This window comes from Lepisosteus platostomus, chromosome 8 (genome assembly GCF_059453375.1).
Source record: "Lepisosteus platostomus isolate fLepPlt1 chromosome 8, fLepPlt1.hap1, whole genome shotgun sequence".
NCBI classification, from domain to species: Eukaryota; Metazoa; Chordata; class Actinopteri; order Semionotiformes; family Lepisosteidae; genus Lepisosteus; species Lepisosteus platostomus.
In genome coordinates this window covers 24,040,639-24,060,736 of record NC_142618.1, presented here as the reverse complement: position 1 = coordinate 24,060,736, position 20,098 = coordinate 24,040,639, and the positions used below count along the sequence as shown (strand labels likewise).

Sequence of the window (20,098 nt, the reverse complement as noted above, 5' to 3'; positions counted from 1 at the left end):
GTGTGCTGAATCAAATGAATTATTTAGGTGTGTACTTTACCAGTCTGTATTATCTGTTAGTAGAATTGATTTAGAAGCTTCATAATTGTCATTGTAAAATCTATGACACCGAAGCAGGAAAATAAACATCAGTGAGTGAAAGTTAGTAAAACAGACCAGTGATTAATTAAAATTTAAAACTTTTTTTTAAATGTGGTTAAGTAGAGTCAAGTTGCACAATTTTGTTTGCAACAAATCCTAACAAGACACTCAAAGCATGCAACAGATGATGGAAGCATCTAAAACTGATAGAGATAGTGGTGCATGTACAAAATGACAATGGACTCACTGACATCAAAGGAAGACACAGATTATAGGACTGAGATTGACACAAGTGGTTGTGAATTGGCTGTGAATTGCAGGGCAGGCCTGAGGAAAAACAGCACCTAGCTGTGCGGTCCAGGGTTCAACTTGAGGAACTCCAAAACAAAATGATTGGCTGCTTTCTTGCAGTGAAAACTTGGGTGTAGAATATGTGGAGGCTTCCAATTTAACGTTTTTCTCTGCTAGAGGCATGGATATTGCTTCTTAAGGGGCTGAATGTCTGATTTGGTCGTTTGGGGAAAAATTCACGACACTGTGGAAAAATATTTAATGAGCACAAAGTCAGCTGCTCACAGTGCAGCTACACAAATTCTAGAAACAGCTAAACAAGAAATTCTGCTTACTGTCATTGCTAAAAATGAAGCAGCCACATTGGGAACTACTGCTCATGTGTTAATGACAGCTTAATACATTGCAAAAATGAATTGTCTGTAAACAGATCTTGAGAGACTGGCTGATTTGCAGCAGGTGAATGGGTTTGAAATCGGATTACTTCACACCTGAACTGTCTGTGGTGATATTGCAGATCACGTTTCCATTTTAAGAAGAAAACGGTTGCCTAGATAACTGACAAGGATTTGTAAATAACGATACTAGTTCATGAAACAACACTCAATGTGAGGGGCAGGGCTGGTATTCAATACTGTACCAATGAGAATTAAATTCTACTTGCATAACTGACCACAATACACTGTGAAATTAGTTGCCTGTTAAAGAACGTCTGCTTTGTACAATACAAATCCAAGAAGGAAAATTAATGCTTAAGGCAAATAGAGTTTATATTTTCTACTATTTTGAATATTTGAATATTTTCCATTCAATTGCTGAATTTCATGGTAGTTCTAAAAGCTCATTTCAAATAACATAAGTCACTCACTTTAAGAAGATTTTACTATTATGCAATATGTCATTTAAAGAACATCCATCAATCCATTTTCTACACACTTTATACAGTACAGGGTGGAGGGGGAACTGGAGCCTATTTCAGGATACACCAGACACACACTCACACAAGGGACAATCTTCTCAGAAGCCTACCAGAGTGTTTTCGGACAGTGAGTGAAAACTGGAGCACATGAAGGAAACCCATGCGAACACACTCCACACAGATAATATTCGAGCTCTGGAATTTTACCCACTTGCCCCAGTAGTGCAAGGCAGCAATGCTAACCACTGAACCACAGCGCCGCTCCGTTTTAGGAACATGTGAGGAGTGAATTCTACACAAAAACGTATCCGGTGATGAAACGGTCAATGCCTCGCTCTCACCTTTGTCCTTCTCATCCTCACTCTCCAAGCTCTCTCGGCCATCATGTCGTGGACTTGAAGGGGAGCTGTAGCACTCAGAGGACGTCTCTCCACAGGTGTCCTGTCCTGAGCCAGGATCCAGCCTCAGATCTGACATTCATGGAGAGAAAGCAGACTTTAGAGCAGATCTAACAGTCAGCTAAAGCAGCACTTTCTGTTTGAATAGAACAAATCATTTTATACATTCATACAATATATGAGGCATATGTCAATAGAGAGCACAGAAGCTGCCTGCTAGCTCTTTTAGTGGGTTTAATTCATTCAAGAAAAAAAAAAATGTCTGACTTCAAATATTTTTTTCTTTTTTGGAAGGCCAACATTTACATTTTGGACAGCTAAAATTCCATCTGTCAGATTATGGATGTCAGCAAACGGGAGTTATGGCAAATGAAGGAAAATATCGGCTAATATTGGCAACTGATTCCAAGACATGCAATGAGATAAATTAATTTCTGGGCAGCTGGATAGCTGACAAGACCATGAGTCATCCAAGGATCAAAAGCCAGAATATTATATTAAATTTTATATCAGTTTCAGAGATTGAACATCTGGTTTCCTCAGACATTTAAAGGCTAGATCTTCCAGATTAAATAGTGCTAACCATTTCTATGGCCATTACTTTGTGACTGATGTGGTCTGAACAGACATAGTACATAGTAGGACAAACTTACATGAGGAACCATAGACAACTGGGGGATAGTCAGAAATGGCTTTATATCTGACATTTCAGAGATGTGTTTTCTTCATAAGAAACAAAAAAGGAAACTGTATAACTCTGGAGGTTCTATTAACTGGTACAGTAAATGCTGATTAGAGTCCGATTCAAATGTTAGTTGACTGACTAAATCCACCTGTGAAATTGACAGGCTGCAAAATGCCAGTGATGGTGAGCTATAGAAACTGCATTAGAAAGCAATTATACAGTGGAAACACACTGATGTTAAATTGTGATTTTGACTTTCATGACTTGTCTTTCCTCCACCTTGTGCACTTAACTATGAATTCAAGTTAAACTAAAAATCTACAATACGTGCATAGGGACGTGACACACAATACACCTATACCCTGGAGACATGGTTTGCACTCTATACAATTCCAAATCAAATGACACCAGGAATCACTGCATAGTTATCTGGTTTCATTTACAAGCATAAATCTGATACTCCATAAATTTCAAACCATGCGCTACAGATATTCACATTATACTATTTGTTATTGTATCATTATTAAACTGTCATACTCTTAAAGGTGTCTGAGCCAAAAGGATTACAGTGTAGCAGTCACATTTCTTTGTAAAATAGATTTTCACTGTGCTCTGACAGCGTTCACAAATAATATGGATGTAGTACTGCCAAATTTCTTCAAAACCTATTTCCACCCAACAGAAGATACCAAGTATGACACTAGTAACCTTTGGCTACACTTGTAATGAAGCAACATCCTAGTTTTGTTGTTAAGAATCACATTGTTCAGAACTCTACAAGTAAAGAGAGGTTTACTTTTCCCATTATTTTAAGCACAAAAGTGCATTTTATTTGTATTTCACATTTCCATTGTATTCTAAAGTAATTTGGAATAAATCACAAATGTTTTATTCATAGCAGTGGTAAACTTTGAGCTTAAAATGAGAATGATCAAAATATTATAATACATTTAGTTTGCTGAATAAAGAGGGAAGCTAGCCAGAGGACAGGACTGGAAACTATGTGGCAGTGCATTAAGGACAAAGAACAGAAGGTACGTATTTACCCAAAGAATGGAAAAAGCTAACAAGCTATGCTGTTGATGCCGACATCCTGACTACTGTCAAGGTAAAAGGGCTGGATTGAGATACTTGGATCAATGAACTACTAACTACCAAACAGGACAAATGACCAGAAAGGCTTCCTTGAGTCTGTAACTTTAATTTTCATATTGTAGTTTTCAGTTATGTTAAGAACTAAAGTATTTGAACTGGAAGTTAAGAAACTGAATATGCATGTGTCATTTTTCAATAAATAACTAAATTTATAGTTTTATGTTTCATTGAAATGATTAAGTGATTTAATCAGCATTAACAGCGGGTGTAAGACTAATGATAGATTTGGTTTGTGTTGCGTCATCTATAATTTGTAGTAGCCCATCACTGAGACTAGCCATAGTTCTCTTTAAAAGAAATTTTAAAGTCTAAAAGTTTAACAGGAAGAATAGGAACTAAAAAAAGAAAAGAGAAAAACTGATGGAAATTTAAATCTAGTAAATAATTCACGTCTATCAGTGAGACTTCACAAAGGAAACAGATCTGTTAAAACAGATATAGTCAGATCTCTACTTTTAAACAGCATTCAAAAGCCTTCAAAGTGGTGGTATTAAGCACTAAATGGCATTTGGAATGGTCTAGGACTCTAGGTGATATTACGCACTAAAATACAGTTACAAAAAGTAAAAATAAAACAGTACAAAATGTAAGTAAAAAACCTGGCAAGCACTAAAAAATTATCTTACTTTACAATCTTGTCTTTTATTGTTTTAGAAGACACTGCAAATGTTAAGGAAAACAAATACATAATTCAAAGAGAATTGTGTATCAGTTACATCCTGGAAACTAACATAAGCATGGTCACAAAAGGAACATTACCTTTCCCAGTAGCTGTACGTATGATCTGTTCGGGAGGTTGTCTCATGACCCCATTTGTGATGTAGTTTATTCTGTTATCGCCTTTTTTCCCCTTCTCTCTGAGGAAAGACAACAAAATACTGGATGGAACAGACCGAGCTGCTTCACAGTGTTAGGGAGGCGTGATATTCACCCCATAGTATAAAAACACTGGGATTAAATTGGGGAAGTGAGTTCATACATAAAAAACCTAAGCAATATCACATACTAAGTTTGGAAATGCAACCAAGAAGAAAATAAAAACAAGATTTTTTTACAATACTTCAACTCTCCTTTGTGAAAAGTAATTAATCACCAATTTTTGTGACAGATGCCTTTAAAAAATTCTAGCTATACTCATTTATTGAGTTCGAGCAATTCGTGTAAAGCACCTTGCTTGACTAATTTCAATATGATAATTACTTCAATGTTTTAAGCCCTAAGTGAAACAAAAGAATTGGAAACCACTGTTTGTCCTGTAATTGTAACCTTGAAGATATTCTAAACAGAGAAGGGCATTTGGCTCATCTCTCATTCATTTAAAGTCAGGGGATTAAACCCTGAGCTACTCCAGCAACCTTTTCTTTGTGCAAATGTACTTTTTTGCCTGTTGTATGTTAACTGACCCTTGGCATGTTAAATAATACACAAATCAGATCAATTGTGTCTAGTCTAGGTTGTTCTGAAAGCTGACCTATCATAGATGTAAATTTCACACATCAGTAAAGGAGCCGTACGAGAAGCCAGGCAAGAACAGTAGCTAAAAATGTGCTTCTAACAGCACCAGCTGGCACCTGGTTTCAGCGGCTATAGCCTTCTTATAAACTCACCTGTCAGCTGGAGACCTTATTTTCTTCTTGCTCCCAGAATGCATACTCCGGGTCTCATCACTTAGATGCTATAAATCAAAAGAGGAGCATTTCAACATTCAAATAACACAGAGCAGCACTGCCATATAGCCACAAACTTATATCCATTCGCAAGATATAGGTACTGTGGCTAAATAAAAGGCAAAAACTCCACTGTGACATCAAGTTTGTTCATGAAATGAAATGCACCAAAGTTGCACATTGTTAAAGGCATCATGTATAATGTATAAAGAACAATATTCAAACATTTAAGCAGACTTTAATTTTTATATTTTGGTCTTAAATGTAAAATTTACCTTAACGTGTACACAGTTTTAGGTGGAGACAAATCGGTAGTTTGATGCCTCTATCAATACCAGCCAGAAAATAATATTTTTCCATTAATTATAATTAATGCTGTATTTTAAGTAATGCAGAAAAGATCTTTAAAGAGCTTTGTCACAGAAGCTTGGGTGTTTATTTTCATGCTGAAAAATAAACACATTGCAAGTATTAGTCCTTGTTGTGGTTTCATTTAGGACATATACCTTGCAGAAGCATTTTTTTGGCTTAATAACACATATTACATGGTTAATTACACCTACTATAAACCACATTAAATATAATACACAATGATTCAACTATACAACAGATTGAAACACACAGATTCAACTCTGTGTTTGGGGGGATACAAAATAAATCCCTATTAACTCTAATATGTAATACCATATAATCTTTATGTCTTCTCTTGCACACTCACACCACAAGACTAGCAGTTTTCAATAACGATAGTCACATGAATCAGGCATGATGGACTTAGTCCCTGTGCTATGGAATCAAGATGCAGCCTGTGACCTTCAGAGTTTGTGTCGACATAGAGGGCAGTGCTACGGGGGTAACAGAAAATCTTTAACTCAGTGTCCACAAACACCCACACAGATGGACTTTACATCATCATGGGCCATACAAAACAATAAGCAAATAAAAACACCCTGAAAATCAGAACCTATGTGGTAAACTTGTGTTTTTATGCACAAGAACGACTCCACTTACTCCATTTTGAATTTAAAATCAAAATGGGAGGGTTCTTATTTAAATCTCATGTTTTATAAATCAATGTAAAATAAAAACACAATGATAAATATACAGTAAATCACTCCAAGTGTGACTTGAGACACAAGTAGATACAAAAAAAGGAAAACAGATATTAAAAATGACTAACATTGTGAGGAAACAGGTTACTAGATTAAAATAAAAACACCTTAAAAAAAGAAATTGCTATATTCCAGAAGCACACAATTCCGAGCCAAAATTAAGAATGTACTATATATATATATTCGTATGAGCTTAACATGCAGAAGTTACATAGTTATATTGTCACAGTCAGGTGCCTCAGCCAGTCGCAGCTGGCATCATCCAAATCGATAAAGTTGCCGGGGCATCTGAAGCGAGGGCAGGAGTATAGGATGTGGTCGGCCGTCTGCTCCTTGTCATCGCCGCATTCGCAAGTTGGGTCATCAGTATGACCCCACTTGTGTAGGGTGGCCCGGAAACGGCCATGTCCGGTTCTTAGTCGGTTCAGCTTGACCCAGGCTTGTCTGGGTAGGTCATTTCCAGCGGGTTTGTTGGATACTTTGTCAATAAATTGTTTCAGTCTATGGTTGTCATTATTCCACGCGTATTGCCACTTTTTGTTAGCCCAATTAGTGCCATTGTCGTTGCTTGCTTCTTTCATAAGGCGCCTCATTGTGTTAGAAGGTGAGTGCCGGTTTTCTAATCAGAGGATTGTGGTGTTCTGGTTGCAGATGGCATAGTGCAGCAGGTGGTTGGAGTCATCTGAGGCTTTCAGTGCAAGGTTGATACAACTTGCTTCTCTGCGAAGGTTAGGTGGAGAGATGCCGCTGAGAATCGGTAGCAATTCAGTGGGCGTAGATCTAATGCATCCGGTTATAATGCGCATGCTGTTGTTCAGGGCTGTGTTTACCTTCTTCGTGTGGCTACTGTTGTGCCAGGCAGGAGAGCAGTACTCAGCTACCAAGAAGGCCAGAGAAAGCACAGAGGTGCTTGTTCGAGATGTTCGAGATGTTGTTTGAAGGTCAGTGAGCAGTCAAGGACAACTCCGAGGTAATTCCGGCTTTTCTCAAATGGAATAGTTTTGTCTTCGCACTTGACGTTGATTGTTATGTTAGCATGGCAATTTGCGAGGTGGAAAATGCTGCTCACTGTCTTGGTGATGCTAAGTTTTAACCTCCAGTCTTTGAAGTAGTTGGGGGTCAAGAAGAACTACTTCCTTGTAGTGACCTCCGGGCAATGTCTCTGACGACAAAAAGCTCTTTAAATCGAACTTACCATATAATGCTTACCAGTAATGAACTGTACTCCGCAAGAAGAAAATAACCTAAGGGTTTTTCAAGAATGTACTGGTAGACAGTTAACATTAAAACTAAAAGCAGCCCAATAAAGATCTAAAAGAAATGTAAAACAAGTTGAACTAAATATGCATATTTATGACTTACATATGATCCCTTAATGTTTAAGAACATCTTAAATGATTTTCTGTTTAAAGCATTGAGGTTTTTTTGCTGCCAAGTTAAACAACTGTCAAATGCAGACTGTGCAAGGCCAACATCTGCCTGTCATTAACGCCAAACCGGGCCCTCTCAGGAGAGCTTTGCTTTTCTACTGTTTAACAACCAGAACTCCCACCTTTGGATTCCTCACTTCCCACTGCTTCAGTTTCTGTCTCTACATTAATCACTCAGCTTTCTGCACCTCATTACAGAGACGGTACCCCTTTATTAGACTTGGGGAGGATGATGATCAGGGCAGTGAAAGTGAGGATCTCCATACTGTAGGTAAATCCTTGAAGCCCTCTGGAGTCCCTCTACATTATTATCAACAGAAGCAACAATACATGAGCAGATACCGAAAGAACATTAAAATATCATTTCTGTAATGACCTTCAGGAGACAGCTATTTCAACAACAAAAACTTGTTTGAATTTATGCTACACTGTTGTCAAGTCATTTGCAGCCTATTAATAAACCTTTACTGCAAGCCCCTAGAGAAACAGTAAAGCCTAAGAAAGCACTTAGTAAAATAGAAATAAAATAAAATTGTCGCTTACTTTGCCTTTCTCAATAGCCCAATATACTGTATACTTTTCAAAGCCTATTTACCATGACTGCCCCCTCGCAGTGTTAGAAAAAGACAATTCTTTAAACCACATTGTCAGACTCGTTTCTGTGTTTCACAGTAATTCTGAAAGATACAAGGCAGATCTTGTGTCAACTGGGGCACATGCATATTACACAATGACACTATCCAGTACTGCAGATGGACAGCTGTGGAAAACTGTTGCACAACAGGCCAAACATCTTTTTATCCTAATTATGGTATTGCACAATCGATTCGAGATGGTGACCTGCACAGCCGCAGACCAGTCAGTCATCTCCAGTAGTCAAGACTCATCCAGAACATGCACTTATAGTGAAATTCTGTGTAACACAAAACTTGATCTTTTTTCGGGTCTTCTTAATAGCCATCACAATGACACCAAAAAACAGAATGCAAAGTAAAAACAGATGTGAAAACAAACCAGAAATCTGGTGTGAAGGAATAAAATGCAATAGTTTAGTGAAATATATGCTTTCTGATAACCACCTGTTGAGATGCAGCAGACGAACAGTAAGGAAGGGCCTACAAACATGGGTGCCCCAGGCTGCTAGCGAGCACAGACGACAGTTTATTATACCTGCTCTGGGGCATGTGTGCAAGGCTCCAGACTTGTCTTGAGGACACAGCTTTTTTTCCGCCAGTCGGCCACCCCATTGAGCTCCAAGTGTGGAGTCCTCCGCACTTCCGCCTGTGAGCACTTGGCACCTGGAATGCTTTGAAGGGTGGGAAAAGCACAGGGTTTTTAGTAAAATCTCAACTGGCTAACGGAGAGAAAACAGCAAGGAGTAGGATACTAACTTACCTAAGGCTGGGGCTTTTGCTGCTGCTGCCATGCTTCTTCCGAGGCCCCACCACATACGGCTCCAGATCTATGGAAACAAACAGGACGGTGACCGACTGGCGGCTGCCATTCCGAGAAAAGCTTTTCAACTCCAAAAGCCACCAGGAGATCCAAAGCATGAACAGTCAAGAGGATGCAGTCCCTCTGTGTGTGTGAGTCTCTCTGTGGTGAATGAAGCACTAGTGCTGAACATGCCTAAACTACTGGGAGCACAGTTGAAACCCCAAGCCCCCAGAAACCCATTCAAAGGAATTCAAATCAAATCAAAGTTTATTTATCAAATGCACAACAATACAGCGTTCAGCGGTAGTTGCTGGCAATGAAATGTCTTTTCTGTGAGCTCACAAAACTCACAAGAATCACAAAATTAAGGTCACATAATAATAGATGTAATAGAAATTGAATAAAACTCAATATGAGTAGAGCTGCTATGTGTCTATGGTGTATGCAATATACTGTACACAAGTAGTGCAGTACGCTGAATACAATGAAAACTGTATGTCCATGTAGCCATTACAGGCGATTTGCTAAAGGAGCTCCAGGTTGGCTATTTACAGTAGCAGTCTTATTGCCTGGAGGTAGAAGCTGTTCCATACTCTGTTGGACTTGGACCGAATGCTTCAGTACCGTTTACCGGACGGTAGGAGGGAAAACAGTTTGTGAATGGGATGACTGGGGTCTTTGAGAATGGACCTGGCCTTCTTAAGACATCTAGCTGAGTAGATATCCTGGATGTTTGGTAGCTCACAGCCGGTAATGAGCTGCGCTGACTTCACCACCCTCTGCAGTACTTTGCGATCCCGGGCGGAGCAGCTCCCATACCAGGCAGTGATGCAACCAGTCAGGATGCTCTCAATAGTGCACCTGTAGAAAGTCTTTAGTCTACAGAGAAAGAATAGGCACTGCCATGCTGTTTTGGCCACGGTGTTGGTGTGGTGGGTCCAGGTTAAGTCCTCTGAGATGTTAACTCCGAGGAACTTAAAACTGCTGACCCTCTCCACTTCAGTCACATTGATTTAGATAGGTGTGTGATCTCCTCCCTGGTATTTCCTATAATCCACAATCATCTCCTTAGTCTTACTGATGTTCAGAGAGAGGTTGTTCTCCTGGCACCATGCTGCCAGGGTTTCAACCTCCTCCCTGTACGCAGACTCTTCACCATCTGTGATCAGGCCGATGACTGTTGTCATCGTCCGCAAACTTGATGATGGAGTTCGAGTTATGCCTGGCGACACAATCATGGGTAAATAAGGAGTAGAGGACAGGGCTAAGCACACAGCCTTTGGTGGGGCTCCAGTGTTTAGAGTCAGGGTAGAGGGTATGTTGGTGCCCACCCTCACCACCTGCGGATGTTCCATCAAGAAGTCCAGGATCCAATTACAGAGGGAGGTGTTCAGTCCCAGGTCCTGCAGCTTGATGACAAGCTTTGAGGGCACCATGGTATTGAATGCTGAGCTGTAATCAACAAACAGCATTCTCACATATGTTCCTTTCTTATCCAGGTGTGAGAGGGCAGTATGGAGGGCAGTGGCAATAGCATCTTCTGTTTACATGTTCTGGCGATACGAAAATTGCAGTGGGTGTCAGGCAGTGAGGAGGTGATGTGTGCTTTGACCAACCGTTCGAAGTACTTCATGATGTGAGTACAAGAGGACAGTAGACATTCAGGCAGCTGGCTCTGGGTTTCTTAAGAACAGGGACAATGATGGTTTTCTTAAAGCAGGAAGAAACTATAGACTGAGCTAGAGAGAGATTGAATATGTCCGAGAAGACATCTGCCAGCTGGCCTGCACATGCCTTCTTGAGGCTGGTTCAAGGTACATTATGAGAAATTAAATATCTGATCTTATTTTTTATAATTAAAGACAACTTCTTCATTTACAAAGCCCACTCTTTTTCTTCACTTGGCATTAAACAAGAGAGTATAAATTAAATTCACAGAATCCTAAACAATAATCAACAGGTACCAACAAAGGGATTCAACAAAACCATTTTTTTATAAAGAAAGGTGTCCTTTTATAGTTAGTAAATCTCAAATCCATAGTAAACACCTAAATCAAGGTAAATACTTAAATGTAAACAGCAGACAGGGATTACGTTAAGAAAGGGAAGATTATCCTACCAGCCTTGTAGCCTTACTGAAACCAAATGAAGGGTTAAACAGAAAGAGCCTCAATCTCTTCCAAATTTTTACTTGAAAATGGTAAAGTGGAAAGAAATGAAAACTGTCACCCTTTTGCTATGATTCTCAGACAGACTTTGCCTTGAGTCACCCACCAATTCTCGCTTTCATAACGAAAGACTGCAAAAGGGAGGAGACTTTCTGAACTATTTAACTTATTTGTTTGCTAGTAGCTAACTGATTTTACTATCAAGTCTAATACCTTCTTGCATTAGCTTCAGCAATATGGTAACCTGCTCCAGATTCCCACATCCCTTTGTGCCTCATTCCCTTTGTTCTTAGTTTTAAATGCACTTCCAAATTGTTTTCACTGGTGCTCAGTGGTTATTGTTTCAACTAAATTTCAGCACACTTTTCAACTCCAGTTACTTAAGAATTAATTTAAATATCTGCATGAGATACCCCACTACTTCAGCGGATGATCTGGGGTAAAAACTTCACGCGTTGGACCTGGTAAATCGGTACCGTATCAGAAGCAAATGCACACACCTTCTTCCTGACTGGATGCTTCTGAGCAGTCTTCTTTAAAGTGCTCGTTGGTCTTGAAGGGTTTGCCTGGGGGCTGTAAGTTACCTGCAAAAGAAAACAGAAAGTACTGCCACAACTACCCAAGGATGAAACATTTCACTGTGCTGTTTCAATACAAAACAGCAGGGTAAATCAAATGTTTGAAGCCAAGTACAGGGAAAAACAGATGCACTTGATTACACTTAATCAGAAACCTGTTAATTAACTGCTAGCCTTTCTGGATTCAACTTAAAAAACAGCATACTGATCACTGTTGTTCTACAGGAAACAGAAAGAACATTTTTTAAGGATAATACAGGTACATAATGCGCAAGTCTGACGTACACAAAGTTCGCTTTTAGAGGAAGGTGCATAATTTTGTACACAACGAAACCTTCAGCTACAGAAGATATGCCCCTGAGCCGCTGCCACTGAGCTCTATCCCACTTGAAAACAGAACCAGTTGTCTGCAACCCAACATAACAAAAAAAAAAACTACAACCCGATGCAGACAACCACTTAGAACTAAACAAATTTAATATTTGAAATAGTTACTTTGGAGACAATGCTGCAACAATTTTACCTTTTTTTCTTTTGGGAGGATCCATATGATTAAGCAACAGATGTGAATATTAATAATTCCCCACATATACACTACTACCCTTCTTCAGCTCTGTAACTTTTTTTTTAATTATAATTATCACTAGCTAATTATAGTTATCATACAGGCAGCACTTTGCACTTTTCAGGCGTGAGCACCACAGAATTAGGCTGCTCCCAGCAGAGTTTTATAAAGAGCTTATACTGTTCTCGAAAATCAAAGAAAAGGCTGGAACAAGTGGGTTGAGCAGTAACTACATATTGACTATGAATCACTAACAAGGAGCAAAAGCTCTTAGTTTCCAAAGGTTATTTTTAAATGTCACTTACTGTCTAGAATCTAGCTTCCCAAAAGCTCCACTACATGGCTAAACAGGCACTTGTCATTTCATTCAAACTAAGTTCCAGAGCAAAGATCTTGCCATGTAGAAGCTGTTCAATGCATAGGATCTTTTTCTACTGGCAGTGAAAGGGCACTGGGAATACAGGAGACTTGTGTTTTAAGCAATAGTTAGGTTCTTAACATAGTGCGTACACCCCAAATTGTGTATAATCACCCCCCTTAGACCCTTCCATTCCCCTCACTTAAATAAGTAAAATGTGTGTTTATGTAGTCTAAAATATTATTAAAACAGTAATACAGCAAATACAGTATTTTACCAAATACAATAAAGATCAAAATGAAATTTAATAATAATAAAATGCACAGAAAACAGTAGATGCATAGCTCTCACAAATACAGTAACCTTCTCACCATCTCTGACTGAACTAATCCAACATCATTCTCGCCACATAGACACGCCAAACTGGTCATCATCATCATCATCCCATCCCTGAACATGCTAAATTTCTCGATTTTTAACTCTAAATTAGGCAACTTTTCTTGACTTGCTTTCCTCCCTATACTTGTTTTTGGTTTACGAGCCATATTGAGGGTGATGCCACATAAAGAAAACACAGGTTTTGACCTGAAGAGTTCTGTAAGTAGCTCAGGTACTGTACATGCCACACCAGATTTGAATTTGTGACATTTCCTGCACTGCTTTATTTTTTCATCTATGACCATGTATTCACTAACTTACATGAAAATATTCTGCGTATAACGCAAGTGTACTGTATCTGCTTCACTGTTTAAGTGCACTGACCAGGCATGTTGCTACGTACCAAAGGGACCTGAAACTCCCACCTCACCACCAAACATACACCAAGTATCTAAAGTGTCTAAGTATCTAAAGTGTTATTTATGTTATTGGCGCTAAAACTCCAGCACTAGACTAAAATTAACCTATCAAAAAAAAAACATCAATAAAAACCACAACCTTAAAATAGAAACCTTAAAATAGAATCATAGTTATCCTCATCCCTGACCTGAGCGTCCATCCATTTAGATGGGACGCCAGTCCATCACAAGGCAGACACACAGACAGAAACACACACATACAGTACACTCCCAACCTAACCAAAATAACAAAAAACAACAACCTTGATGCAGCAGACTAATCAAAAGTGAATTATTTTAACCTTTGAGACAGTTACATGTTAAATTATTACAGTGGTAATAATTTAACATGTTTCTTTTCAGGGAGCTCAGTATGGTTATTAACCATGATGGGAATGTTAATATTTCTTGATATACACACTGCACATCCTCATGTAATATATTCTTATTTGTTTTAGCACAGTATAGTACAAACAAGCACTTTGTTATGAAGTAAAAGTAATTAATCACTAAATGCAGTGAGATTATGGAAATAAAAAAAACATAAAGTGATGAAATTACTTAAAACTAAAGAAAGCTATGTAGCAAGAAATGTATTATGTTGTATTTACAGGAAATAACTTTCTAGTTGATTGTATAATGGATTATTGAAAATGATATATATATATTTTTTGCAAGATTAGAAGCAGGTGTTAGCAGTGGACCATTTTTGTCTTTACTACTGTTACCATAACTAAAAAGATAGTTATAACCTTTACTTAGTGTATCTTAGTTATGCATCTTTGAAATGAAGTCCATGACGGCCATTGATTAACAAGATGTCTGGGCACTTTTAATTGACACAACCGGAAAGGTGCCGTAGCCTAGCTTTTATATTTTACATTTAGAAACACATTTACATAAGTCAGCTGAGAGAGTTTTGTACACATTAATCCCTTTCAGCAGATTAGGCACTAGAACATATTTTTGCAAGTTAAAAAACTATAAGGTTTTAACAAGAAAAAAATAATTCCATCCTGATATTGTGTACTGAAATTGTAACTTATACAACCTATTGATTCAGCCACAAAATCATCTGTGTATTTTTGTTTCCTCCATTGCTCTGTTGCTTTCTGAAGGTGAATGGTGTTGTTTGGGCCCTGGCTTTATCATGTAGTTCATTTGTCATTTTGTTTATTCTCATGTTCATTCAAGTGTTTTTTTTATTATTCATTGGTTTGATCAGCGGCCTCCTCTTAGAGCAGCTTATGAAAACCGCCTCCTTTTCTCAAAAGAGAAGGGCAAATAAAAAGGAAATAAATCATAGGTATGTTTCAAGGTTGCGCTAACAGAATTAGTATCTGTAAGGTACAGAATAACGGCTATGATGTTTGTTATGAGAGCATTCTCAGACACGCCTGAAAGGAAACATTAGATGCAAGTTTGCATCACACCAAGAAGATCTAACTCATTGACTGCCCTGCGGTGTGGTATTGATTCTGTGATGGACTCAGCATTGAAAGCCTTTAAAATTTACTAAATGACAGAAAACATGAACCAGTGTCTGGAACAGTACAGTGAACAGAGATTGCAAGCTGCTCCTTAAGCTTGTTTGTTGATAACAGCCATTATCACACACATTCCCAACATCATTTCACTGACTACCGCTGTTGTTGCTTGTCCTGTACAGCACAGAATAATTTTATTCTGAGATGAAGGTAAAATTACAGTTCGCTTTGGATGATGCTTTGTAGATCTGTCAGATTTGAACATGTGGGGAAAGTTCCCCTACTTCGGCTCGGTTGGGATTCATCATGACATTTAACTGTAAATTCAAATTCAGAAAGATTTTTATAAGACTCATGACTGGACAAACACCTGGCAGACAGTAGTTAATGTTGTCTAACTGCTAATGAAAATGACCTAAAAATAAGTAATATGGACATTTCACTGAAAACAAATTGCAATTAGTCATATTAATATGGCTTTAAAATTACCAGAGAATTTGAATCATACAGAATTTTTAGAACTGCAGTTCATTTATACATCTTAGTTTCTATATTATATTATATAAGTGAAAATCCAGAAACTTGCTGGAAATTATACTGAACACCCAATACAACATTATAGGCACTAAGAGGGAAAATGTCTGTTATGAATAAAAAAATATATTTTATTGTAAACTGTTTAATAATGAGTCATGCACGTGCTATCCAAAAACTTGACAGTTAAAGAAAGATAAAAATGTTTAAAAGGTGACAGGCTGATAAAATGTCTTTTAATACTTAACATATTAATGTACTGTCACTACAGTAAAGTCTGTATTTTGAAATTCCAATTACTCAGATTGTACAAACTTACATACTCAAATTAAAAAACAGATCAGCCATTTGTTTAAATGTGAATAGCAATCAAGTTTAAAAACATTTTATATATGGCGCTGTAATATACAGTAAATGAGCAATGCGATAATTAAGTACTATGAAACAGCACTGGTCAAACTCTTTGTATAAACTGACAAATAAATATGTTCATTTCCATGTTGTCATTGTCATTGTATCGTTTTACACTCTTCGATACTCATTAGAAATGTAATGGCTGAATTGGACTCTCTGCCTTTACATTAATTTTCAGTCTACATTTTTTGTGTTCTTTACCAGTCACTACGGGCAAGTGTCTACTGGCAATCTTAGGTACGAGTTGAACAACACATCAAGTCTAGTATGTTTTCAGGCTGTTTGTATATGATAGTTTTTCTAAATACAGTCTAATGGATATTCATTCTATAGCATTGGAAGTCAAATTAATGACAGCAAATCTTTACAATCTACAGTATGTGCATTTTCCAACTGTTCCAACCATTAATCAAATCTAAGCAGAGACAATATTTAATGTGATCGTAAGAAGGATGGAATGAAATCTCCCATTATAAATGTATAACTAGATTCATATCAAGTCTACAGTTGCAAGAAAAAGTTTGTGAACCCTGTGGAATTACCTGATTTTTTTGCATTAATTGCTCATAAAAATGTGGTCTGATCTTCAACTAAGTCACAATAATAGACTAACACAATCTGCTTAAACTAGTAACGCACAAACAACTGTACTTCTTCTTGTCAATATTGAACACATCATTTAAACATTTATAGTCCAAGCTGGAAAAAGTATGTGAACCCTTGTATTTAGTAACTGGTAGAACTTCCTTTAGCAGCAATAACCTCCACCAAACGTTTCCTGTAGCTGCTAGTGAGACTTGCACAAGGGTTAGGAGCAACTGTAGACCATTCCTCCCTCAGTTCATTGATATTTCTGGGATTCCTTGCGGAACAGCTCTCTTCAGGTCATGCCACAGCACCTCAATTCGGTTGAGATCTGGACTCTGACTTGGCCATTCCAGAACATGCATCTTCTTCTGTTTAAGCCATTCTGTTGCTGATTTACTCCTGCGTTTTGGGTCATTGTCTTGTTGCATCACCCAACTTCTAATAAGCTTCAGGTGACGGACCGCTACCCTGACATTCTCCTGTAAAATTTCTTGATACAATTTTAAATTAATTGTTCCCTCTATGATAGCAAGCTGTCCAGGCCTTGAGGCTGCAAAGCAGCCCCAAAACATGATGCTCCCTCCACCATGCTTCACGGTCGGGATGAGAGTTTGGTGTTAGTGTGCAGTGCTTTTTTTTCTCCATACATAGCGTTGCATGTTTCTGCCAAAGAGTTCAACTTTTGTCTCATCCGTCCACAGAACACTGTCCCAGCAGCGTTGTGGAACATCTAGGTGGTCTTTTGCAAACTTGAGACATGCAGCAATGTTTTTTTGGAGAACAGTGGTTTCCTCCATGGTGTCCTTCCATTAACACCATTGTTGTTCAGTGTTTTTCTCATAGTGAACACATGAACAGAGACTTTGGCAAGCTCAAGAGATTTCTGCAGGTCCTTTGCTGTTACCCTAGGGTTCTTTTTCACCTCCTTCAGCATTGCACACTGCGCTCTTGCCGTGATCTTTGCAAGACGCCCACTCCTAGGGAAATAGCAACAGTACTGAATTTCCTCCATTTCTAGACAATTTGTCTTACTGTGGATTGAGGAACACCCAGGCCTTCAGAAATGCTTTTGTAGCCTTTTCCAGCTGTATGCATCTCTACAATTCTTCTTCTAAAGTCCTTTGATATTTCTTTTATTCGGGGCATGGGGCATGGTCAGGATGGAATTATTTTAGAACAGTTCTTTCTTGAGAAAACCTGACTCTGTCAGTAACCAACCTTTGTGTGCCTTTTTTATAGGGCAGGGCACCTCCAACCCACACCTCCAATCTCATCTGATTGACTGGAACACCTGACTCCAATTAGCTTTTGGAGAAGTCATTAGCCTAGTGGTTCACATATTTTTTCCAACCTATACTGTGAATGTTAAAACAACGTGTTCAATACTGACAAGAAGAAGTACAATTGTTTGTGTTATTTGTTTAAGCAGATTGTGTTTGTCTATTATTGTGATTTAGTTGAAGATCAGACCACATTTTTATGAGTAATTAATGCAGAAATCCAAGTAATTCCAAAGGGGTTCATAAACTTTTTCTTGCAACTGTATAAACAGATCATCAATTAGTTTCTCAGAAATTTCAGAACAATTTCTCATGTGTTTAGGAGTCTGACACAATTCCCACTGAATTTAAACTTAAACTAAGATCGAAAACTATAATAAAAACATTTGAATACCAACTTGCAGTTAACATGATTTTTACAAGCTCTTCCCAATTTTAAATTATACAGTATATATGACTGTCAAAGACACATTTAAAAAGTTGGGTTCTGGTTTCTCTTCAGCCACCAATGTTAAATTAAATAATACTACAATAATTATTCATTATGATAACACGCACCCAGAGCAGTTTACAAAGACTGGGGGATGAACTGCTGTATGCATTAAAGTGTGTTTTGTTGCTTATAATCGGACACTGCAAAGCAATTCATCTTAAGGACAAAAACTAAAGATGTTAAATACATTGATCAGGGCTGCACAGTAAGCTTGAATTAGGAATCTAAACTGATGTTGCTTGATTCCCAGAAGTAAACCAGGGCTGGGCCTAGGTGGTACTGGGATGGGAGACCTCCAAGAAAAAACAGGCTGTTGTTGTAAGTGGTGTTGGTAAATGAATAGTTGGCAGCTTTCACTCTGATCAGCAATGTCTAAATCAATATTCTAACGTGCTGATAAGAGAAACGATGCACTTTGCTACAGGAGGCACAGTACGTGAGATGAGAAATTGTGGTCCTGACTACACAGTTATTAAAGATTCCAAACTGTCTGTAGGAGTAGGGTTAGTGTTATTTTAGGGTAGTTAACTCCAGTATATGGCTAAATTCCACTCTGGTCTTGTACAATATGACATTCCTAAGTTTCATCCTTAATTCAACTGCCTGATCTGTTGAGTTTTGGGGTTTCTAGAGCACATTGCCTTATGATAGGAATTGCACTATAGAAGTGGGTCTCCTCCTGTTTGTAAAGTGCTTTGGGCACCCAACAGGGTGAAAATATCAAGGGGTGAAAAGATTAACTTAACTTGTTAAATTAACAGGTCCTGTTAAGCTAATTACTGAACTGCTTATCTTCTTGATTCAATAACAGATATTCTCAGATCCTGAAGACCCATGACTAGGGGCTCTCCAGCTGATACTAGCAAATCTATCAAGAAGAAATAATATTCAGCATGGTGAACAAGAATTTAGAACTTTCTTTGTCATGATTATTCTAAACCGTTTTAAGAGACATACATAGATATAAGACAAATTTACAAGTTTTAAAACCACTAAATCAAAAACTTGGATTATTCCTGTCCACCAAGGATTCAACATGAGAAACACTCCTGGATGAGCAAATAAAAAGGTTTATTAATTTTCACCACCAGTTTTTAAACTCTTCCTTTTGATATTTATACTATCCCTTTCCCAGTTAAAATAACCCTTCAGTCAATCTGCCTGAAGTCATAGTCCGCTTCTAATCTAAGGAGAATCTGTATATTTTGCCTAGTATTTTACTTGTAAGTGATTGATCCAAGGATCTAATCCAGACAATTCTTGAAAGAACACAGGGGCTTCCACAACATGGCTTATTTCTAATGCCATTTTCACCACAATCCTTTGTGTAAAAAGCGCCTCCTGTTATTTATTTTAAATTCATTTCCCCATAGTTCCCACTTGTGTCCACTGGTTTGTGTTTTGTAGTTGGTTCTGAAGAAGTCCACTAACCTAACTTTGTTAATGCATTTGAGGATTTTGAATACTTGAAAAGTATGTGAACCCTTGTATTTAGTAACTGGTAGAACTCCTTTAGCAGCAATAACCTCCACCAAACGTTTCCTGTAGCTGCTAGTGAGACTCGCACAAGGGTTAGGAGGAACTGTAGACCATTCCTCCCTCAGTTCATTGATATTTCTGGG

The 20,098-nt window shown here is 38.1% G+C and overlaps 1 protein-coding gene across 5 annotated transcripts in view; it reads right to left on the bottom strand.

Moving 5' to 3' along the window:
- The window catches only part of zcchc2 (zinc finger, CCHC domain containing 2), a 65,470-nt gene that overhangs the window by 9,383 nt on the left and 35,989 nt on the right, over nucleotides 1-20,098 (bottom strand). For all 5 annotated transcript variants that reach the window (XM_088642932.1, XM_088642930.1, XM_088642931.1 and 2 more), the window contains exons 7-12: nucleotides 11,844-11,927; nucleotides 9,134-9,200; nucleotides 8,909-9,044; nucleotides 5,137-5,204; nucleotides 4,289-4,386; nucleotides 1,633-1,761 (exon numbers count right to left, since the gene is read on the bottom strand). In XM_088642932.1, the coding sequence (XP_088499058.1) occupies nucleotides 1,633-1,761; nucleotides 4,289-4,386; nucleotides 5,137-5,204; nucleotides 8,909-9,044; nucleotides 9,134-9,200; nucleotides 11,844-11,927 (582 nt within the window). The remainder of the gene's footprint in view (nucleotides 1-1,632; nucleotides 1,762-4,288; nucleotides 4,387-5,136; nucleotides 5,205-8,908; nucleotides 9,045-9,133; nucleotides 9,201-11,843; nucleotides 11,928-20,098) is intronic.